Consider the following 24,292-nt stretch of genomic DNA (forward strand, 5'->3'; position numbering starts at 1 on the left):
CAACCGGTGACAGTGCATGATGCAGCCGGAAAGCCATCTGGAAATGGAAGTCTTCGAGAGAGCCTTCCCTTGATTCACAGTCCCAAAGTTCACAAACAGCTGTGATGTCTTCCGAAAACTCTTCGTGCGGTCCACGTAGAACTTCAGCGCTCTAGCTACGTCCAGCGAGTGCAGAGTCCTTTCGGGCGGCGACGAAGGAGACAGGAAGAAAACTGGCAACACCAAGGGTTCGTTGAGGTGGAAGTCCGATGGCACCTTGGGCATGAAGGAGGGGTGCGTCCTCAGCACCACCCTCGTGTTGTGAAACGTCAAGTATGGCGGCTTGCAAGATAGGGCCTGGATCTCTCCCACTCGTCGTGCGGAGCTGATGGCCACGAGAAACGCTGTCTTCCACAACAGAAACTAGAACGGTGCCGAATGCATAGGCTCAAATGGGGGCCCCATGAGCCTGGTCAGCACCACGTTGAGCTCCCACGCCGGGGCAGGGGCCTTCACCGGCGGGAATGATCAGAACAATCCTTTCATAAATTCCTTCACCAGTCGATGAGACCACAAGGACGCCTGTCCCGTAGTTCTGGTGTATCGTGAGATGGCGGCCAGATGCATCTTGATGGAAGCGTGAGCTAGTCCAGCCTTGGCCAATGACAGTAGGTACGGCAATACTTGGGGGGCCGTAATCCGCAGAGGGTTAATCTTCTGTGCACGGCACCAGACAGAGAACCTCTTCCATTTATGTCCGTAGCACTTGAGAGTTGAGGACGCCCTGGCCTTTGCAAGAACCTCTCTGCAGTCGGCCGGGATGTCGTACCCTCCAAACCCTAGTGCTGCAGGAGCCAGGCCTGCAAGTTCAGCGACTCCGGGTTGTGGTGAAGAATGGCGCCTCCTTCTCTGGAGAGAAGGTCTGCGTCCGTCGGCAGCTTGACTGGTGTGGACGTTGACAAGTCCAGAAGGTCCGGGAACCAGATCTGTCTCGGCCACGCCAGTGTGACGAGGATCATCCTGCACCGGGACCTCTTGAGCTGGTTGATGAGCCGGAGCAGCAACGGAGGGAACGCATAAAGAAATAGGCCGTCCCAGGGGAACGAGAAAGCATCGCCCATGCTCCTCGGCTGGGGGAACCTGCTGGCGAACCTCCGGCACTTGGAATTCATCGCCGTCGCGAAGAGATCGATTTGGGGTTCGCCTCATCGTCGGAAGAGTCGATCCACTTGATCCTGGCGTAGTTCCCAATCGTGGCACGAGCACAGCTCTCTGCTGAGTGAGTCGGCGATTGTGTTTTTTATTCCTGCCAGATGAAGAGGCACTAGAAACATCCCTTGGGCGACGGCCCAATGCCACAGATCCTGGGCTTCCTTGGATAGGGCCGGGGATCTGGTTCCGCCCTGCTTCCGGATGTAGAACATCGTGGTGGTGTTGTCGGTGAAGATCCTCACCACCTTGCCCTTGAGGGACGGAAGAAAGGACCTGAGGGCCCAGAACACTGCGCAGAGCTCCAAGCCGCGCCAAAGGCCTCTCGCGTGAAGATCTCCAGAGTGCGCTCCCCAACCTTCCAGGGAGGCGTCCGTCGTCACCGTCACCTGGTGAGCTGGGGTCTGAAAGTCCGTGCCCGCCGACAGATGAGAGCGGGTACCCCACCACCGGATCGCCTGACGGAACGTCTCGTTGAGAGGGATCCTGTCCTCGAAGCTGCCCGTCGACTGGACCCAGCGGGCGTCGAACTCTTGTAAGGGGCGCATCCGAAGCCTGCAAAGGCGCACCATATACATGCAGGAGGACATCATCCCGAGGAGGGACTTGATAGATCTTACCCTGGCCATGTCCATGGCCAGCAGACGCTGCACCTTGCCCAGAATTGTCCTGATCCTTTCCTCCGACGGCGAGGCCAGCCGCGCCACTGTGTCGAGCTTGGCTCCCAGAAACAGGGCGACTTGCGACGGAACCAGGTGGGATTTTGGAAAGTTGATGGAGAATCCCAGGTCCGTGAGCAGCTTGACGGTCTTAGCAGTGTGCTCCAGGGAGAGCTCCCTTGTCCTTGCCCGGATGAGCCAGTCGTCCAGGTAGGGGTAGACGTGGATCCCCTGTAGGCGCAGCCACGCCGCCGCACCACCTGACTTGCCGCGTCCCCTGTAGGCTTCCTGGGATGAAGATCTTGCCGCTTGGCGGTACGTGGAAGAGCCACTGCCGGATCCTTGGAGGCACCTTGTCTGCCTCCGGAGCTCCGAAAGGACGGCCGTCGTCGTTGGAGCACTCCCAGTGCCTGGGCAGTCTCCGTGTCGGTCTTGATGGCCTGAAGGGACTCATCAACCACATTCCCAAACAGGTTGCTCCCGTCGAAGGGCATGTCCAAAACCTTGGTTTGTACGTCCTGGCGGAAATCCGTCGCCTTGAGCCATCCTTGTCGTCTCAGGCAAACGCCGTTGCCCAACTGACGAAAACCGGTGTCGGCGATGTCCGTTGCCACCGTGATGGCATGGTCCGAAGCAATCTCACCTTCCTGTAGGCGTCCAGAAGGAAGTCCAACAGAGGGGCGATTTTGAACCACAACTCCCTGACGTAGCGGGCTACGATAGCCAGGGCGTTGGCCGCCTTGATAGTCGTCGCTGCGGATGAGATGACCCGTCGTCCCATCGTGTCTAGCTTCCTGCCCTCGCCGTCCGGCGGGGAAGTTGATGTCGAGGCCGATGCCCCCCCAGCTTTCTTCTTTGCCGCCGCCGAGATGACCGAATCCGGGGTAGGTTGCGCCCGAAGGCACAAGGGGGCAGCGTCGGGGACCCGGTACTTCTTCTTGTACCGGTCCCTCTTTGCCGGCGCCGTGGCAGGGTTCTTGAGGAGGGTGAGCCCCTCATCCCAGATGTCATCAAAAAGTGGTACGGCGAGGACCGTCTTCCTTTTAGCCTCGCGCCGTTGGTAAAGGAACCCTTCCTTCTTCTTCTCTTCTGGGCAGAGCTGGAAGAGCTCGGAAGCCCTGGAAATCATGGCATGAAAGGATCCAATCTCGTCGGGCGGGGACGCCCGAGCAGGGGGCGAAGGGGGACACGTCCCGTCATCATCTGTACCCGTCGTAGCCGTGTCCGTGCCTGTATCATCCCCGTGGGTAGTAGAACAGGGGGAAGGCAGAGCAGGCCGCAGAGGTGGGAGAGGTGGCGTAGGATGCGTCGTCCTCCTCTTATGAGGTGGACTTTCCAAAGGTCCTGGCTCCGGTTCCCCCGTCGGGTCTGGCTCAGGTACCTCCGTCGGGGGGAGGGGCAACCTTGTCCTTATCTCCGAGCATAAGGACTGAATCGCTGACAAAATGGCCACCGAAGTGTCCTGCGGCGCCGGAAACGACGGGCGCGAGGGCTCTTGAGGAACCTCGTTGGCGACACTGTCGCCCTCGTCGTCGCCCTCGTCGAGATCCCTCCCGATGGGCTGGGCCTCTTCCACGACTTCGATGAGCTCTTCTTCAGAGGTCGTGTCCGTATCCACGATGGCCACCTGCCCCTCCCCCACCTCTTCCAACGAGGACTTCGTGGGGGTATTCTCAATGGGCCTGAAAGACAACTCCATCCGTGGTGGCAGGGAGACTCTGGGTCCTGAGGTCGCCTCCACTGGCATAGCCTCAACAGGCTGAGCCAGGGCCGCTGCGACATCCTCAATCGAGGTCTTAGCAGGGTGAATTAAGGCCATCGTCACCTTCTGTACGCCTGGGGCCTTCAGCTTGGGGGGGAGGGTCCGAGCCTCGCTCCCCCTCTCCCGGAATTTTCCAGTTTGACCGGGGCCTCTCCAGAAGCTTTGCCGGGTTCTCGGACTTCCTCTTACCCGAGCAAGAGCGTTGGCTCGTGGTTGATGGCGCCGGGGAGGATACGCCCTGCCTGGCAGCCAAGGAGCCCGAATGTTCGGCGCTCCCGGTGCCCGCGGACTCGCGGTGCTTGGCCTTTTGTTGGGCCCCCGTCGCCAGGGCACCGTCACAGGACTTAGAAGACCGCTCGGACTTCTTTTTCTTCTTCTCGCCTGACGGGCTCTTCCCTTGCAGCCAGTTGGCGAGACGGAGGTGGCGATCCTTCATGGTCCGCTCCGACATGTTCCCACAAAACGCACAGTCCTTCTCCGTGTGCGTCTTGTCCTCATGGAGACAGTAGAGGCATAACGAATGCTCGTCCTCCTTGAAAACATTCTGAAGCTGGCATCCAGGGCAGGTCCTGAACAGCTTCCCTGGCGTCGAGCTTCCTTTCTCCTGGGCCATGTCCGGGGTAGGTCTTGGAACTTCTGGAATCCTCCAAAAGCTTAACTCGATGAAATCTTCACCCTTGAGGGGTGTAGAAAACTCCGAAACGGATCCCCGTTGATCGGATGTAGAAACGGTGGAGCTTGAGGCTCTATTTAACCGAAAAATGAGAAAAATCCTCTGAAAAAGCGCGAAAATGCAGCAAAAGCTCGAGAGCTACAGCACGAGGACTCCCAACACTTGAACGTGCGGTAAAAATCTGAGGATGGCTGCCAGAGGCTTAGGGAGAGGGCGGTCATTGGCTGGGGGCAGTATGACCCAGAGACCAGTGATTGGTTACTACTAAGAAAGACAGATCAGAAACGAAACTGATACTGATTTTTTTTCTATACCGAGGATTCCCGGCCTGACGACGGGGAATATTCATGAGCATGTGAATCCATGCCAGACCCCATGCTGGAGAATGACACTAATTATATTAGGGGGAGGTTGGTGGGACGTATGGAGGAAAGGGGACTATGGACTAGGAGTACATTAGTCACTACGGTGAGTAACTTATAATTACTCCTACGTTCCGTCCCCTTTCCTCCATACTGTATGGGCGATTACAACTGAATGTAGCCCCAGGGTGGAGAGCTGCCCCTCCTAGGAAAACAAGTTCCTTAACACTGCCTGACCAAATGTCACATCTGACCTGGAGCTGGCATCCAAGCAGTAGTGCTTGCAGAAGGCTGAGGGCGTAGCCCATGTAGCCGCCTTGCTGGTCACCTGCCACGGAATGTGCCGCTGGAACGCAACCACTGTGGCCTTGGCTCTGATAGCATGGGCATGCATGTGTGCCGGGAGAGGCTTGTACTGCCCCTCGTAGGCCTCCTTGATGGCCATAACCATCCACCTTAAATTGGAGGCCTTGGAAGCCTGATAGCCAGGCTTTGACACTCCGAATCTGACAAAGAGAGCATCTGATTTGCGGAAGCTCTTGGTTCTGTCCAGGTAGAATTTTAGAACGCGCCTGGCATCTAGACAGTGCAGAACCCTCTGCGTGTCATCCGTAGGGTCAGCAAAGAACGTAGGTAACACTATATCCTCATTCAGGGGAAAAGAGGAGAAAATCTTATGCAACAATGCGTGGTGGGTTCTAAGCACCTTAAGAAAGGTAGTATAATGCTCTGAAGCCATCAGTGCCTGGATTTCACTGACCCTGCGTGAAGATGTAAGACCCACCAGGAGGGCTGTATTAATGGTGACTAGCCTGATGTCCGCGGATGCCATAGGCTTGAATGGTTTATGTGCCAGAGCGCCCAAGACCATGTTGAGGTCCCACACCGAGTGTGGCTTCTTGATAGGCGCGTAGAGCCTGGTGAGACCCGCCAGGTGACTTTTAACCACCGGATTAGAGGATGAAAGCACCTTCTCCTCCAAGTTCCGGTATGCTCCAATTGCCACAAGATAGGTGTGACATGTGTCCACCTGCACCCCCGAGTGTGCGAGGTGTGCAAAGAAGTATAGGACGACGTCCAACGTGCAGGTCAATGGATCAACCTCCTTTGATTCAGCCCAGTTTCAAAACCTAGTCCACCTGCTCTTGTATTGGTTCCTGGTAGCATCGCTTCTAGCGTCTTGTATAATGACCAGGTTAGCCTGTAACAGATGTAGATGCCTTAGTGTGACCTGTTCAGGAACCACGCTGCGAGGGCTAACTTCTGGGGGCGGGGTGGATGACCGTGCCTCCAAGCTGTGAGTGAGAGTAGGTGAGCTGGGCCCAGCGGAAGATGCACCAGGACCTGCTCCGACAGGGTGAGTCGTTCCGAGAACCATGGTCTTGCGGTCCACCACAGAGCTATCAGGATGATAGAGAGGTGCCAGGCCTCCCTGATCTTGCAAATTACCCTGTGGACCAGCGGAGTGGTGGGAAGGCATACGCGTGCATGTTGTTCCATTGGATCTGCATCGTGTCGCCCAGAGAGCCCCAGCCCTGTCCCTGCCAGGACGCAAACTGGGGGGCACCTCCTGTTGGTCCAGGTGGCAAAGAGATCCACTTGAGGAGGACCCCATCTGTCGAAGATCCCCTGAAGGACCTGTTCGTTCAACTGCCATTCGTAGTTGTCTGCACCAAGCCTGCTGAGCCTGTCGACCTGCAGGTTGGACTCACCCAGGAGGTGGATTGCTGCCAAGTGCATGTTGTTTACCAGAGCCCACTACCAAATGTTGACTGCTAGAGTGCATAGGGGAGGACGTGGTGCCACCCTGCTTATTGATGAAATACATACTGATGGAGCTGTCCGTTTGAATGAGGATCGTCTTGCCGCTGATCATCGGAACTAAGCCTTCGAGAGCGAGCCAGATGGCCATCAACTCGAACCAGTTGATGTGTGCCTCCTGCTCCTGATGAGACCACACTCCATGGACACTGCGGCTGTCCAGTGTGGCTGCCCAGCCCTCCAGGGATGAGTCTGTGGTTATGGTAACCTGCAGCACTAGTTGCCGAAAGGGTCTGCCTCTCCGCAAGTTGTAGTCCGTTCTCCACCAGACTAGGTCCTGGTGGAGATGAGGTGGAATGCTGATCAGCTCCACCTGGGAACCCTTCTCCTGACTCCAGGAGGCTGCCAAGTGCAACTGTAATCGCCTCATTTTGAGCCTTGTGTACGGCACTGCCAGGAGACATGCCGCCACGATACCCAAGAGGTGTTTGTACCACCATGCCAAGGTCAGTACTCTGCTGAGGAAATGCCCTGGCCCTTCTTGATGGCTGTGACCTTGTCCTTCGAGGGGAAAACTCTCTCAGAGCTTGTATCCCAGATGAGGCCCAGGAAGCGTAGGCTTCAGCTGTGACTTCTTGAGATTGATGGAAAATCCCAAATCATGTAGAGTATTCAGGAGGACAGAGGCAGTGTGGTGAACTGCCTCCGGAGACCTTGCCCTGACCCGCCAGTCGTCTAGGTATGGGTAGATGTGGTGACCTTGGGCCCTGAGAAGGCCTGCCACTGCGTTCATCAGTCTTGTAAAAAGCTTGGGAGCCGAATTGAGGCCAAAGGGTAGAACCTTGTATATCGAAATGGAAAGCCATGATCCTGAACCTCAGAAAGGACCGGTGGTGTAGCCAGATCGGGACGTGTAAGTATGCATCCTTCAGATCCAGGGAGCACATCCAGTCTCCCATGCACAACACCTCCACAATAAGTACTGGGGTAACCATCTTGAACTTTTGAAGAGGAAGGGAAAGATTCAGGTTGGAAAGGTCCAACACAACTCACAGGCCCGCCTGGGTGTATGGCAAAAATCCATGAATAGAAGCCCAGACCCTGCTGGTAAGCTCGGACTTCCTCCACTGCCTGACTCTCTACGAGCGAGCGAGTTGCTGTCCCAATCTCTGGGAGCAGAGGGGAGGAGAGAGGAGAAGGTGTTAGAGGTAGGCGGAAGCCCGTGGACACTATGGATAGGATCCAGGGGTCGACGAACCTTGCACGCCAGCGTTGAGAGTGAAGGGCAAGCCTGCCCCCCACCGGACACTTATCGATCCGGATGAGCTTGTCATGCCTTTTTTCCGTCTGAGCAGGGGGACTGAAAAAAGTCCTCACACACCACCTTGTGCTGCTTGCAGCGGTGCTGGCTTGGAGATTGTTCCGGCTGCCTGGACCGTCTTTCCTGGAAGCCCCGGAACCCTCTGAAGGACCCACCCATGTCAGAACGGTGGTGCGTCTTCCTGTAGGCCTTGGTGGTGGACTTCATGAGGATGGATAAGGATTTGCAGTCTGGGAACTGTTGCTCTTCTTATCAAGTTCCTCGTTTGTAGTGGAATGGAACAGATCGCCACCCTCGAATGGAAGGTCCAGTATGCACTCCTGGATGTCCGGGTTGAACTTGGTCACCCGTAGCCAGGCCGTTCTTCTCATGTCTGTAGCAATGCAGATGGCACGACCTGAGGTGTCAGTGTGAGCCACTGTGGACTCCATTATGTCCTGCGCTACAATCTTGGCCTCCTGCTAGCTCCACCTTGAAGCGCACCTGACTCTGTACCCGAAGTTCAGGAAGGAAGTCAGCTATTTCCCGCCAAAGCCTTTGGTTGACAGCAGCGAGCATAGCGTCGGCATTGGACTGGCGAAGATGAAGACAAGCGTTGGAATAGATTTTCTTTCCGTATGCATCCAGGATCTTCTCCTTACCCAGGAGTGCTGAGGTTGATGTAGCAGAGGACAATTGTGGCTTGGAGTAGATTGAGGACATAGCGATCACTGAGGAGTGTGGCTAAGGATGTTCCGACAGCAAGAGTGGATCCCCTCCAACTGCCTATACTTGGCGTTGAGGCGCCTGTTGGTAGGCTGCTCCGAATGAGGTTTAAGCCATCCTTTTTTGGCCAGTGCCACCACATCCTTTTGCATTGTAATCCCTGTTCTAGCAGTGGGGCATAGAGTGAGGACCTCCGCCAAGACCCCTGCCTCTGGTTGTTCAACCTCGGACTGTGGAAGCCCCAAGTATTCGGCTAGGCTGGCGAGCCGCTCATGGAATGCCTTGGCCGACGAAGGTGTGTCGGGGTCCTCCTTCTCATCAGTGTCCACCAATGTGTACTGGTGGTCTGGTGCAGCTGGAGGCGTGTTGGGAGCCGGGGGCTGCGGTGTACTGACAGGAGCCGGCGGCTGCTGCTGCAGCGTCTGATAGGGTTCTTCCGGGACTACTGGAGGTGTGGGGGGCCAGTGTAAAAGGAACTTTCATGGTCAGCTAGGGACGCACAGGAGTCAGAGGCACTAGAACCAAGGGTGGAGGGGCCGTGGGTGCTAGCGGCAAGACCGGAGGGAGCATGTCCCTGATCACATCCTTGAGGATGACGCCCATCTGTGGAGACATCATAAGTGTCAGGAATTTTTCAAAAAATCTGTCCTCATAGGCCGGTGGAGTGCTTAGTGGCGCGAGCATGGACGGAGGACTCGGAGGGTGCTGAGACCTGGGCACACTATGTCTTGCTGTATGCAGGGTGTATCTGCCCTTTGACACTGAAGGGTATGCCATAGCCGACATGCCCGGCGAAGACCAGTCCCACCTGGAAACTTGTTCCCCTACCTGTTCCCCGGAGGGGGATGGTGTCAGACGAGCTGCCATTTTGTCGGGCTGCATGTCACATACCTGAGTTGTGGTGGTTGTTGCACTGGGCCCTGCCTCTTTCTGAACTCTTGGCGGTGGAGGCTGAGGCCTACCCTGCAACTCAGGATGGGGCCTGGTAGGCGCAATGCTCTCGGCTGTGTCGCCGGTAGTGCTGCGTACAGGCGTCCTTTCTGACATCTGTCTGGTACTAGGGCGTAGCCCCTGAGGCGCAGACCCGGTAATAGAACCTTGCGGTCCTTCAGCAACGTCATTGGTAGGATCTCACGACCCCTCTGCCTGGAGGCCAGTACCTGAAGCAGCCTCAGTACGTGTTGGTGCTAGGACCTGAAAGGTCCCTCCTGCTCATGCGCTTCCTGGGGAAGGAGTCACCCTTGCGGGGTGTGGATGAAAACAGTGCCCCTACCTTGGGTCTAGACTTGTGTCTGACAAATTCCTTCAAGTCCTCTTGAGACGACCTTCCGAAGAGCTCCCTCCACTGAGCTAGCCTGTTGTTCAGAGCGCGTGGTGTGAGCGCGTCACACGCAGTACAACGTTCCCAGCCGGGGCTGAGGCAACGGTGGCAAAGAGCGTGGGGGTCGGAGGTAGGAAAGAGTTCTCGCAGGCTGGACATCTGCTGAAGCCCGCTGATGTCGACATGTGCCAGGGAGGAGCATGGCGACAGAGGACAGAGGTATCTGAATAAAGACAAGAAAGAAGAAGTTAAAAGTACTCCTCCGAGGAAGAGCGCATGGAATTACTAGGCAAGAGGCCTAACCCAGGAGCGCTGGTGAAAGCGGTTTGTTCCCATCAACATGGAAAAGAGGACTGGGGAGTTGCGCTGGTGGGCGAGTCAGGGGAGCGCATGCCCCCACGGCCACGCCCCTACAAGCAGGTACATTTAAAGGGGAAGTTGATTTTTCTGGTGAAAAAGGTTCCGTCTCCCGTCCTTAGCAAGGGACGCCTGTCAGTATGGAGGAAAGGGGACGGGACGTAAGAGTATGCAATCATACTATACATACTACTAGTCACTATTATCATGACTAGTACTGTGATGAGGGCTGTCACAACGACTTGAATAAGACTAAGACTGTGATAAGGACTGGGATTGTGAAGAGCACTAGGGCTGTGAAGAGTACTAGGGCTCTAAAGAAAACCAGGAATGAATGTGAAGAGATCTAGGACTGAAGAGGACTAGGCCTTTGACTAGGGCTGTTATGAGGATTTTAACGCAGACATGGACGGTGATGAGATCTAGAACTTTGAATAGTACTGCGATGATAAAAAGGACTGCAATGAGGACTAGTACTGGGACGAGAACTGTAATTAGGGCTATGACTAGATATAAGACTGAATAGAACTAGGACTGTGACTAGAACTAGCACTGTAACGAGACTGTCACAAGCATAAGGACTTTGACTAGCCCTGCAACAAAGTCTATGGCTAGGACTGTGGCAGGGACTAGGGGTAGGAATGTGACTAGAACTAGGACTGTGAATAGGTATATGCAGTGGACTTAGACAAGATCTAGGAGTAGCATTGTCACTAGGACTAGCACTGTGATGAGGAGTAGGGGTGTGACGAGGACTAAAACTTTGATGAGGACTAGGAGTGAGCCATTCATTTTTAATTGATTTACTCATTCTGGGGCTGAGACATGCTGGCAGAAGCATGGCGAGAGGTATCGCAAAAACAATAAACATCTGTTAGGCAGTCAATGCATGTCAATATCATTGCCAGTTGCCATGCCAGCCAACTATACTGTTTCTCAAAACCCTTTTCCTTTTCTATCTCCTCAATAGGTTTTGAACACAATGCCAAAAATATGACGGTTTATTTTTAGAGACACAAAAAATATGGGGTACAACAAAATGGTATAGGGAGAGGATTCATGTTTGCAGTATTACCGTAATTCTGTGCTTGGGTGCTCCAGGCGTAATCTCTGTTCTGGTTGGTGGATATAAATCACCATAACTGGCAATGTACTGAATTAGATTCATTAGGGCTGCACAAGAATCAGAGCAAGTTCGGATATGAATCGCATCACTTGAACAGTGCAGCTCAAATCGTGGTTTAGACTACAAAACAAAAGCAAAGAATCAGTAAATGTAGGCGCCAAAACAAGAAAGTGTGCACATTACTGATGAGCAAAGAAGCGGTCAATACTACTTCAGAGTAGTATTGTACACTTCAAACAATGCACCAGGCTACCTACCTTAGTATGGCACAGTAAATGACACAAACAGCTAGCTAGGTTTCTCTCTTGCATTAAGCATTTCTGCACAGCCTGTTTAGATCTGGGGTTGCAGGTTGGCAAATCCTCATCTGCTTTGGTTTTCATAGAAGGAAGGATGCACTACATTGACATTATACCCTTGAAATCAATACATTTTGCCTCTGTCAGGTTAAGTAAAAGACCAACAGCCTATGCCCTATTTCACAAAACCTGAAAACGATGGGCAGAAGGGGAGGGACATATACCTCTTGACCAGCATGTAGGTGTAATTTAGAATTCACATTTGTATCAATCTTTAATAAGGAAGGGGTTTCTGTGCAGAGCCTTAGCTGACATGTTGATTATCTTGTAAGAGTCCTGTCCACTAATTGTTCTCATGCCGCCTATTAAAGTCATGATTCAAGCATTTCCTGTGTTTCACTTTGCGTGCAGACATTCGGGCACATTCAATAGTCGTCTGCAATCTCTGGGATTGTGTTTAAGATTGATCCTCTGACCCATATTGTGGCAGTCAGCATGCTACTTTATTTCAGGGGCTACATTTTTTTTTAACACCTTGCACACACCAATTTTCTCTACTCTCATAGGAACATGATGGGCAAGGAAGTGGAACACCGGTCACTGGCAGGTGATAGACAGAATGATCACAATTAAAGCATGTGATCAATAGCAATCTTTGAAAAGACTTTCTTTCAGTACTTCGTGGGACAGCCAGTGATGCAGTATTCTTGTTTGTGACTACCGGTCACTGAATCAAATAACGCGCACTTTCTGACTTTGCTTTGTTTCACAGTATTTCCTTGATTTATAAATCCAGCACTTTCCTTTACTAATCCATCAATGTATAGCAGTGAGCCTTTGTTTCACGAGACAGCATTGCTTAGCAGTCTACCTTGATTTTTTAATCTAGCTCTGTTTAGCATTAAATTCCTTTTTATCTTGAGCTTGCGATTCTTTCAGCAAATTCCCACTTCCCAAAGCATAGCTTCCTTTGCCCACCTTTGGCAAAAAATGTGTGGACAAGGATCAGGATTTCATACCTTACTTTTGGAACTGTTGAGCAGGACGTAGCTCAAATCTGGGGAAGGGAAATTTCACCTAGAAGAGATATTGGTCATACTTTAAACTCAATGATGCAATATGTTTTTCTGTTAAATAACATTGCCATGTGTTTCATTATCATGGTATTGAATGTACGAGTGTGAGTACCAGATATCCTTTGAAAGAGTGTTTCCTTTAGTTTATCGCTAGGGTAGGGATAGTGAGGCGTTTCACCAACGTGTATTTGTATTATATGATAAAATGGCTAACTTTGAAAATCACTCAGAAAGTTGTCCGACTCACATGTCTGGCACCTCACAGCTAATAAAGAAGAATTAGGAAACATCTAGTACACATTTAAACACATTAATCATACACAATGGACAAAAAGTTAAAGTTAGATTTTCAGTGTGCTGGTACTCGCTCCTGCTTACCCAGCGGTAGCTCCTGTCTACTGGGTGATGCCTGACACCCAGGAGCTGCTTTTAGTAATTTCAGACCCTGAAACTGTGATTTATATGGCATAGGATAGGTTGCTGTGTTGAAGTTTAGAAGAGGACATGATGCTGGCTTTTGTATTGCACTGCAAGGTAATATAACCGGTCTCCGATCATTCTGATTTGTGGAGGTTCGCTTTTCTTCCACCGTATTTTAAAAGGTAGCTTGAATGCTTGGCATTCCCTTTAAGCTCGTATTTTCCTACACCTCAACACGGCTTAGTTGTGCCATTGATTGGGGTTAAAGGTTCTCAGTGGGATTGGAGTTATGTCACAATATCTTAAGAACAATATTGTTGTTTTGGCAGGTATAGCACAATTATTTTAAATATATATTTGTTTTAACATTTTTCAAATAAACATCCCTCCACCTCACTGTTCACCCAACTCCCAAAACCCCATTATCTCCCTTGCCCCTTCCGACCCCCGGACAGAGTATCTTAGGATTTTTCACTTATTTAATTTGGCAACATATATTCTAGCTTACATAATGTTCAAAATCCTTAAGTTACGTGGACACAATTGCTGTACAAAGTCACAGTTAAGATAATCCAAAACCACCGTCCATACTTGTTGACATTTTTCCTGTTCCCATTGAAGGTTATATGTCATCCACTCCAAGGCAATGAACCCCCACTATTTAATTAACCAGTCCCTAACCCACAGTGATTTTTTCTGTTTCCAAGCACTTTACCCATTTATGCATGTACCCCCAAGCCTGTCCCTTGTTTTCTTTCATCAGTATCGAATATAACGTTGATACCATTTGTCTATTCCCTGAATGTGTGGTAATACATTTTTCAAATGTAGGGAGCTCTCTCCCCGCAACTTCCCGCCCCCCCCCCCCCGAGATCTGGCTACCCAATGTTTCAGTTGGTAGTACTCCAATCTATCCTTTTCCGCAAGTCCCAGTCTGTTTGCATACCTCAAACGAATAAATGTCCCCTCCCTGCACCATATCACACCTCTTTGTGCAGCCTACTCTCTGCCATTGTTTAAACATACCCTGTACCGTCGCTGAATAAAATTGCGGTTTCTCAAATAATGGAGTAAATGGTGATGGGCATTTGGACAAAGCTTTATCTAATATGTGATTCCCATATATCTAAAACCGCTGAAAGTACCTGGCTGGCCTGTGTATTTAGAGGTCTACTGTAAAGACTGGTAGGGGGTGTCTGTACTTCCGCTCTCTATATGGTAGAGGAGAGGCACAGAGGACCCCAGCCAAGATTCTCTATTATTGGTACCTGGTCGAGCAATCAAGGCCTAGCTTCTCAGGAGGTGATGCAGGCTGGTTCTTAAGTACAGTGTAGTCCCCGAACCCCCACAAAGGAATGTCCACACACTGTATTACTGAAAACACAGTCATTATAGAATTAATATTCAAAGGTATGTACACAATCACAATAACGCACTTTGTACTCGGAAGTCAATAATGATAAATATATACAATTCTAAAGTGGTACCACCAATGTTATCGAATCTCATTAAAGTGCATCAACTATACGGTTAAAATGTCACACAGATCAATAACGAGGAAACCAGCAATAGAGATAGGAAGGAACGCAAGATGGTTGAAACAGTAGCCAGAATGCTGACCCCTACACGAGGCATAGTAGTGTGTGGAGATCCCCCTAACTGGGCAACCCAGTCCATATGTTCAATAGTCTCACTTCTTCCTATTAAGGTTTTACCCCCCACCCCAATGTAACTGGTGGAGTAGAGTTCTCCGACGATGCGTCGATCGATCCTTCTTGAGTGCCCTCCCTTTAAAGCAGGAGCCACGGGTCATCGAACGTCCGACGGTGAACAGGTTGAACTACGGCAGGGAAGCGACAGCTTCGTCCCTAGCGATGCTCGTCGACGACAGAGCGTTGGCGTCCTGCAAGGAAGAGGCGTGCGGGGCACCTCAATGGCGATAGTTCTGGACCGCAAAGAGATGATGAAGAACTGTGGCCCAGCAAGGGCGTCGAGTCGTCGGCGTCTGTGGTCTTTAGGTGGCGGGAAACCCACCGGTGGATACTCTTCGGCACGTCGACGGTCGGGCCTTCTCCAGCGGGAGACAAGCGGGTGACGATGCAGACGAGAGCGTCCAATGATCAATGGAAGTTTCTTAGGCAAACGGGACCACGGCGGCTCCGTTCGGCGACGGCGGTCGTCGACAGTGGCGGACAACAGTCCGAGTGCTTCTCCTTGGAGTTCCGCAGAAGTCCCCGTATCGGGTCGGCAGCCTGTCGAAAGGCCTGTCTACCAGGGAGCGTTGGCAAAGATCAGCTGTGCACGATGGTTCCTCATAGCTCGGGAAGAGGGCGCCTTACCAGGTCCTCTCTGGGTCAGTCCTTGGAGGCAGAGCAGCTTTCAGATTGTGAAGGAGAGCAAAAGCAATTCTTCTCGTCCAGCAGGGCTTCAAGGTCAAGCGTCAGTTACTCCAGTTACTCGTCGTAGTGGACTTCAGCTTCTGAACACGATTCCTAGCAGTGAGAGTTCCCCAGATATACTGTTGATCTCCCATTCATTCCGCTGGGTCACACTCAAGCATCCAATCACGACTACAGGCATTCATGCAGGCAGGCAGCCAATCAGGCACACGAGGTATTCAGGCCATTCACTTCTCTCCAGACACTCACAACAAGTTATGTGTATTGGGACAAGTACCGAGCCATTCAACACTCCAAGCTGCATTCATACCGGTTTCGGGCAGGGCTGTCTCAGTCATTGTGTCAATCACCAGATACTAGACATCCACAACACAGAATGCATATTCGTCACACACTCTATTCACCCAGGTCCCACCCACAGGAGGTACTCACAACATATATCACCGGGAAGGCTCCAGCTAGTCTGGCCGGGCCTTCACAACAACACCATATACGGCATTTCCACCCAACAGCCCGTCAGGGGGAAGGGACAGAGTCAGGGCTTCCCAGGACTTTGGGAAAACAAGGTAATGGGTAATAGAAAGCAAGAGGCCACCGGGGCATCTTGTTTTCCATCAGGAATCAACTGATCCCAATGGCAGGGCCGGGGTATCCCAAAATGGAGGATACTCCGCGCACCTGTCAAATTCAGCATGGAGCTGCCACCAGCCCATACCCTGCTCTGCGTGCCACCCACAGGTGCCCAAAAACATACACTAGGGGCACAGGGTTGTACCCCCACCCATGGGTGCCATAAGGGTATCCCACGGGTCCGTTCACCAAACCAAAAGAAAGAGAGCTGCACCGCCAGGAGTCCCACTTGAACTCCTGCGCGGATAACACGACAGAACACATGATAAAAACAGTAAAGGACAAGGATACGGAGGCCCTGTCCCTCCGATGCATTTCCAGCATCACAGTCGCCCCCCCCAGACTGAGGTGGAGGGTGCCTAATCTCCCACGGGATAGACACCCTCATCCAGACGGTCAACATACCTTCTGGAAAGGCCATCTGCATTATTGTGACTCTTCCCTGGTCTGTTTTTATGGTGAAGTCTAGCCCTTGCAGGCTAATGGACCACCTGAGCAGTTTCGGGTTTTCACCCTTCATCTGCATAAGCCACTTCAGGGGCTTATGATCTGTTTGGACCTTGAAGGTAGACCCCGTAAGGTAGGGCCTAAAATGCCTAAGGCTCCAAACTATACTAAAACATTCCTTTTCAACAGTAGCCCACCTAAATTCTCTACCCTTGAGCTGTCTACTGATGAATATGATAGGATGTTCTCTCCCTTTGGCATCTAACTGGGACAAGACAGCTCCAATTCCGGTGTCGCAGGCATCCGTCTGGACGATAAAGGGTCGGCTGTAGTCAGGCGCACACAACACGGGTGCCCGACACAGACTTTCTTTCAAGCCATCAAAGGCCCTCTGACAATCTTCAGTCCAATTGACCTTCCTAGGCTGCTTGGGTGAAGTCAGAGCTGTCAGTGGTGCAGCTATGGTTCCATAGTCCGCCATGAAATTGCGATAATACCCGGTGATGCCCAAAAAGGCTCTCACCTGGGTTTGAGTAGTGGGAGTCTCCCAGTCCTGTACATCCTGTACCTTACTGGGGAGAGGTTGGATTTGACCCCCTCCTACCTCATGACCAAGATACGTGACTTTCCCCTGAGCTATCTGGCACTTGGTGGCCTTAATAGTGAGGTTAGCTGTTTTTAAGGCCTGCAACACTCTACCCAGATGTGTCAAGTGCTCTTCCCAAGTGGAACTGTAGACGGCAATGTCATCTAAATAAGCCACACAAAAGGCTTCCAGCCCACTGAGAGCATGATTGACCAATCTCTGGAAGGTGGCAGGGGCATTCTTCAGCCCAAAAGGCATGACCCTAAACTGGTAGAGTCCCTCTGGTTTTGAGAACACCGTCTTTTCCTCGGCATGGTCCGTCAGAGCTATTTGCCAATAGCCTGAGGTGAGGTCAAAGGTGCTCACAAATTTGGCAGCACCTATGGTGTCCACAAGCTCATCAGCCCCGGGCAATGGGTGCGCTTTGTTAGGAAAGATTTCGTAATTATGGGTAATTTTCCTTCCATGTGGCAACCCCTAAACTTTTTGCTGTTGTTTTTCACCGTGATCTAGACTTTGCCAGAGAAGTGCAGCCTTCTGCCGCACTCCTCTGGGCTTTCGCTCCATTCTTACGGGGAAACTGACATGCCCTTAAGACAGTCAGTACCGGGAAACGCTGTTTTACGTAGTTTCTTTTATCATGTTGCGGCTTTCGTGCAACATGACACAAGAGGGCACTGTAAGATAAGTTACTGCTCTCTTGGGTCTCTAGCCTTCTACAGGCCCTAGATACTCTTTTTTGGATTGTAACTGATCGGTGCAAGTGATTCACGGACGGGAATGGTGGCAGCGATCGTTTCTTGTGTTTTGAGCTCCTTTTGGCGTTTTAAGCGCGTTTCTCGCGCTTAGCCTAAAATGGTGGCCTGGCTCCCAAAATGGCCAGACCACGAGGCTCCTTTGTCCTGTCCACTGACCGTCTTGCTCCCTTCACCTTCCCCAGGTCGAGCCGACCCAGGGCCTTCCTTATTTGGGCATGTACTTTCCCGCGAAACACGGATGCTTTCGCGGGCTTCTACAGGCCTTGTGTGTGCCTCCAGGATGTGGGCTGGGATGTCTGGTCCCAATACACATTCTGGGTGCCAGAGACACTTGGGTGGTGTGAATGCCTGGGACCACCGTGGTCCGTGATAGGTCCACGTATGGTGTGAGTGTTGATGAGCGGATCTCCCATTGGGTCCCCTCCGTTTTGGCGCAAAGGGAACCGTGGATAAGAGGGGGCTGGAAACACCACTACCATGTCGATCTCCTGAGTTCTCACGAACGAAGGAATACAGGAGCCAAGTATCCTGCAACCAAGAGGCTGAACCGAGGAATCGCTGGTGACCCGCTGAAGGACTGCTCCTCTGCACTGCTGTCGCCTTGTGAAACCCTTTTTACCTCTGATCGAACCAGAAGGCCTGTACTGGTACTTCGACCCTTGGAATAGCGGGGACAACTATTCTCGGCATCTTCACCATCTCCTGCTCATAAGCCTTCAGAAGTGTCTCTGGGCCATCCAGCAGACTGACCAGCCTACACAGGAGTCTTGCTCTGTAACCGCCGCCAGGTTGTGTTGTATTTCTAGTCCTTGTCACTCTCACACGATTCGTACACTTGGCGTTCCCAGGTCTGAAGTGAGTAGTGTACATTTGGCTGAGATACACACGGACGCTCCGTTGCCCTGCTGTGGTAACAAACTGTGCGGGTTCACTTCGTTTGGGACATCTTTAACTCAACTCTGCTGCTGCAGAATCAACACGACGACGAGACGTCCCCTGCTCTCCTGAACCTGCCAGCGACTGAAACTGACGCGGAGAAGCCTGGGTCTGCTTGCATCGTGGACCGGTGAGTAGCATAGGTAGGAACTGGTCGCCCTCCTGCAGGAGCCCATAGCTTTTCCCCGCTGTGTCAAAACAGCACGCCTTTCCGTACTCGCGCTCTGCTTCTGCCCACAGTGGAGGCTGCGCTTGAGTCGCAGAACTCTGTTCTTCTTCATTTGTGCACTAAACTGAACTGCCTGATTCCCTCGAAGAGACTCCCCCTTTTGCCCGTTGGCACCAGCGTGTGCAGGTACTTTTGAGCACAAGGCTCCACTCTTCGTAGGGCTCGGACTTCCTTTTAGTTAGGTGCCTCTGAAGGCGGACTGGGTCTAAGCATTATTTCGCACTGCCTGTTTTCCTTCCCTTTTAGGTGGACTACACATTTCGTGCATCTAACGCTTGAGACTTGTTTGTATTTGTATATATATTGTATTGGTATGGTACGTGTTGGTTTACTAGAGTTGTATTGTGATTTCTCGCTACGGTCATTGTTTTAAAGGCCTTGGAATAAATGTGTATATATTTTTAATATAACACCTGTTTGGAGTAATTTGTAAGTGTCCTTGCTTTGTGTGCTCATTGCGGGCTTTCAGTCACCCTCACCCCTCTTGAGACCTAGTCTTGACCGCCGCGATCGCTACACTGATTGGTCTGGCTTGTCCAGAGGTTACCCTGTTCCAAGTAATTAGGTTGGCCTTCTGAACTTCTGCGCCGCCAGGACAGAGTTCAGAAATCCGTCTTAACACGCGTCAGTTTTGGTGATGGCATTGACTCCTCGGTAGTCCACACAGAACCTCCAATCCTTGGTACCACCTGGGAACTTGCCTTGGGGACAAGTACAACGGGACTGGACCAGGCACTGGTTGAGGGTTCAATAACACCCAGATCCAACATCTTGGTGACCTCAACCTGGATGTGGTTCTTAACCGTATCTGATATTTGGTAGCTCCTGCTCTTGACAGGCACGCTGTCACCAGTGTCAATCTCGTGCTTACACCACGGTGTAAGGCCTGGCGTCAGCGAAAACAGAGAGGCATACTGCTGGAGCAAAGTCCTGCAGGCCCTCTGCTGCTCGGTTTTCAAATCTGGAGAGAGCTGCACTCCCTCCACTGAGCCATCCTGAGGGTTGCTATGCAGCAAATCAGGAAGAGGCTCACTCTCATCCTCTTCTTGCTTGGAAGCTAGCAAGAGACATGAGCCCTCTGCTCGCCGGTGGAAAGGCTTGAGCCTATTGACATGGAATACCTGAGAGGCTACCCCTGGGATTCCCATGTCAACCAGATAGTTGACCTCGCCCATCTTGGAGATTATCCGGAAGGGTCCAGTTCATTTATCTGCCAATGCCCGAGGCTTGGTAGGCTCCATCACGAGGACCTCCTGTCCCTGAGTCAAATCCACTTGCGATGCTTTAAGGTCATGCCAGTATTTGTTCAATTCCTGGCTGGCCTTGAGATTCGCCGTTGCTTGACCCATCATCTGTGTCATTCTCCGTCTGAGGCCTAACACATAGTCCCCCACTTGCTTGGCGGGACTGGGAGGGGTGGCTTCCAAACCTTCTCTGATCAAGGCGAGGGGCCCCATCACGAGATGTCCAAAGAGTAACTCAAAGGGGCTGAAACCAACGCCTTCTTGAGGTACCTCTCTGTAAGCAAACAGCAGGCATGGCAGGAGGAGATCCCATTTCCTCCTTAGGGGCTCTTCCAAAGCACCTAGCATGCCCTTGAGAGTTTTATTAAATCTCTCAACCAGACCATTGGTCTGGGGGTGGTAAGAAGTGGAGAACTTGTAGGTTACCCCGCACTCTTTCCACATGGTTTTCATGTAACTAGACATGAAGTTGGATCCTCGGTCAGAGAAAACCTCCTTGGGGAATCCAACACGGGTGTAAATGCCCAGGAGGGCCCAGGCAACCACCTTGGAAGTAACAGTCCGAAGGGGTATAGCCTCAGGGTACCTGGTGGCATGATCTACCAAAACCAGGATGAACCGATGTCCACCTGACGTGGGAGGGTCAAGGGGACCGACAATGTCGATGCCCACCCTCTCAAACGGTGTGCCAACCACTGGCAATGGCTGCAGTGGGGCGATGACACTGCCTCCAGTTTTGCCAGACAACTGACAAGTTGGGCAGGTCCTGCAGTGGGACTCCACTTCTACTCCCATCCGAGGCCAGTAGAAATGGGCAGAGAGCCTCTGCTTAGTCTTCTTGGTACCAAGATGACCAGCCAAGGGCACCTCATGCGCCAACTGCAGTAGGAAGGGCCTGTAAACCTGGGGTACCACCAACCTCTTGAGGGCACCAGATTCAGGCTTAGTGGGCTCACTAACAAGGAGCTCACCCTCCCAATAAATCCGGAAAGTCCTAGGCACATCTCCTTGTGCCTGGGACAGGGCCCGTTTCCTCAGACCCTCGAGAGAGGGACACTCTCTCTGTCCTTTACAGAAGTCTGCCCGGGAGGGTCCCCCTTCAGTTAACAAGTACTGAAGATCGGGATGATCCTCCGGGTTGAGAACCTCTCCCACAGGAGAGTCTTCTGGCTCTTCTCCCACAGGAGTTGAGACTGGGTTTACCACTGGACCCAGCCCGTCCGGAGCATGGATCCCAATGGGTGCTGTAGGAACAGCAGGAAGAGAAGGAGCTCCCTCTACAGAGGTGGCCTTCTTGCTCTTCCTTCGTCGTGGCTTAGGCCGCGCCTTCGGCTCGGGTACCTGACTCACAGCCAGACCCGGTGTCACCTGTGATCTAGTGACCGCAGCAGCAGTCATGGGAAGACCATCCGCGATCAATCCCAACTCTACTAGATCGTTACCTAACATTGTTAGCAGGGACATTGTCCTGAACCAGGACAGGAAGCTTTGCTGTCTTGTCTCCAATTACGAGTGTGACTCGGGCTACAGGCGATAATTTGGGAGGCCCACCAGCTAACCTGGTGGTTCTCAGAGGAGCATCTACATAGTCCTCTGGCTTGAGCAGGGTCCTTTCCACCACTGTCATGCTTGCCCCAGTGTCTCTCAAACCAGTAGAAGGCTGGCCATTCAGGAGGACACTTCTCAAAAATCTACGGGTGTTCTGTGGGATAGGCGCCAGTACTTCCGCGTACTGGTCCCAGGCCCCAAGGGACACTAAGGAAACCTCTACGGGAGCACCAAAAGTGATACCTGTAGAGGAGGGGAGGACAGTGGCCTCCACCTCAGACATGGGGTAAGGGTAGGTCAGGCTGACAGCCTGTACTCCGAGTGCCTTACCTTTACACTTGAAGTCACCCCTTCTGTGATCCAGAGCCCCACAGTCCCAATAAGTGCCGGGAGTGTGGGGTACGGTACTGGAACCACCGGGAGCCTGCTTTGCAGCAGGTGGACCACTACTCTTATTCCCACCCACAGATGACTTATCCCTACTAGATTTTTGGGTCTTAGGAGAGGAGGGTTAAGGTTTATTCGACTGTGACTGCTTTTGGGACTCCTCAGCTTTCTGAGAGGCCCCCTTTTCTTTGTCCTTGTCCTTCCCACTGGAGTCCTTAGGGGACACCCGGTGGGAGACCCACTTGTCAGCCAACCTAGCCAGCTTAAAGGGATCCAAAATGTTCTGGTCAGCAACATACTGACGCAGCTCTGGTGAACAGGCTTCAGAAAAATGCTCAAAAAACAAGAGGCGGGACAATTCAACAAAAGTTTTCACCTTGTAACCATCAATCCACCCCATCATATTCATGTGCGCAGCACTCACCCAGTCAACCCAAGACACATTCTCTCTTTTCTTAAAATCCCTGAACCTTTTAAGGTATTGGGTAGGCGTCTTGCCAAACTTGGCAATCAAAGCAGATTTCATACACTCATACTGACCCCTTTCTTCCACACTCAGCTTCAGAATACAGTCATATCCAGTTTGAGGCACTCTGCTTAGCAAACACTTAACCCAATCTATTTTGTCAACATCATGAATTGCACAAGCAATTTCAAACGCTTCAATCCATTGGAGGATATCAGAACCCTCCGAAAACACACCAACCAAATCCTTCATACATTTAGTTGCTGGGGACCTGACACTCTCCCTGGGTTTCGCTGAAGTCTCCACTCGAGCTTTCTCTAGCTGGATTCTCTGACATTCAGTGTCCTTGTCTTTGAGTTCAAGATCCCTATTCTTGAGTTCAAGATCCCTATTCTTGAGCTCCACTTGTTGAGCCAACTCCTCCTTCTTAAGCTCAGCATCTATTTCCAACTTGCGATATTCAAAGGCCAATTTCCTTAATAACTCAAGCTCCAAGGTATTGCTGGGGTTCGGAACAGAGGCAGCAGGAATGGCGGTATTCCCAGAAACAGATTCAGTAGAAACCCCAGGGGCAGAGTCCTCATTGGTTACATTCCCCACCTCATCAAGAGTTCCACCATCGGTCTGGCAGTCCACCAGGGCAGCTATCAGCTCAGCCCTAGACTTATCCACAAAGTCTAACTCCCTGGCTTCACAAGCACTCTGGAGAGCCTCTAAGCTCATCCAAGTCAATTTACCATTCGCAATAGACTCCATTGCTTGTAATGCAGTTATTTTGTACACACCCAAACCTTAATCTAATAAAGTGCAGATATTTTGTAAGTGGCACGGTTATACACTGATTCTTAAAACCATAAGCATCCCACCGCTGCCACCAGTGTAAAGACTGGTAGGGGGTGTCTGTACTTCCGCTCTCTATATGGTAGAGGAGAGGCACAGAGGACCCCAGCCAAGATTCTCTATTATTGGTACGTGGTCGAGCAATCAAGGCCTAGCTTCTCAGGAGGTGATGCAGGCTAGTTCTTAAATACAGTGTAGTCCCCGAACCCCCACAAAGGAATGTCCACACACTGTATTACTGAAAACACAGTCTTTATATAATATTCAAAGGTATGTACACGATCACAATAACGCACTTTGTACTCGGAAGTCAATAATGATAAATATATACAATTCTAAAGTGGTACCACTAATGTTATCGAATCTCATTAAAGTGCATCAACTGTACGGTTAAAATGTCACACAGATCAATAACGAGGAAACCAGCAATAGAGATAGCAAGGAACGCAAGATGGTGGAAACAGTAGGCAGAATGCTGACCCCTACCACGAGGCACAGTAGTGTGTGGAGATCCCCCTAACTGGGCAACCCAGTCCATATGTTCAATAGTCTCACTTCTTCCTATTAAGGTTTTACCCCCCCCCCCAATGTACCTAGTGGAGTAGAGTTCTCCGACGATGCGTCGATCGATCCTTCTTGAGTGACTCCCTTTAAGGCAGGAGCCACGGATCGTCGAGAGGTGTCGAGGAACTCGGTGTTCAGTGTCGGGGAATCGACGGCCCTTCTTGAGTGCCCTCCCTTTAAAGCAGGAGTCACGGGTCGTCGAACGTCCGACGGTGAACAGGTTGAACT

At 51.7% G+C, this 24,292-nt stretch overlaps 1 protein-coding gene across 6 annotated transcripts in view; it reads right to left on the reverse strand.

Moving 5' to 3' along the window:
- The window catches only part of ATG2B (autophagy related 2B), a 5,509,925-nt gene that overhangs the window by 2,007,009 nt on the left and 3,478,624 nt on the right, over positions 1–24,292 (reverse strand). For all 6 annotated transcript variants that reach the window (XM_069637692.1, XM_069637689.1, XM_069637687.1 and 3 more), the window contains one exon: positions 11,185–11,355. In XM_069637692.1, coding sequence (XP_069493793.1) covers positions 11,185–11,355 — 171 coding nt within the window. The remainder of the gene's footprint in view (positions 1–11,184; positions 11,356–24,292) is intronic.

This window comes from Ambystoma mexicanum, chromosome 14 (genome assembly GCF_040938575.1).
Source record: "Ambystoma mexicanum isolate Mex_15411 chromosome 14, UKY_AmexF1_1, whole genome shotgun sequence".
Lineage (NCBI taxonomy): Eukaryota > Metazoa > Chordata > Amphibia > Caudata > Ambystomatidae > Ambystoma > Ambystoma mexicanum.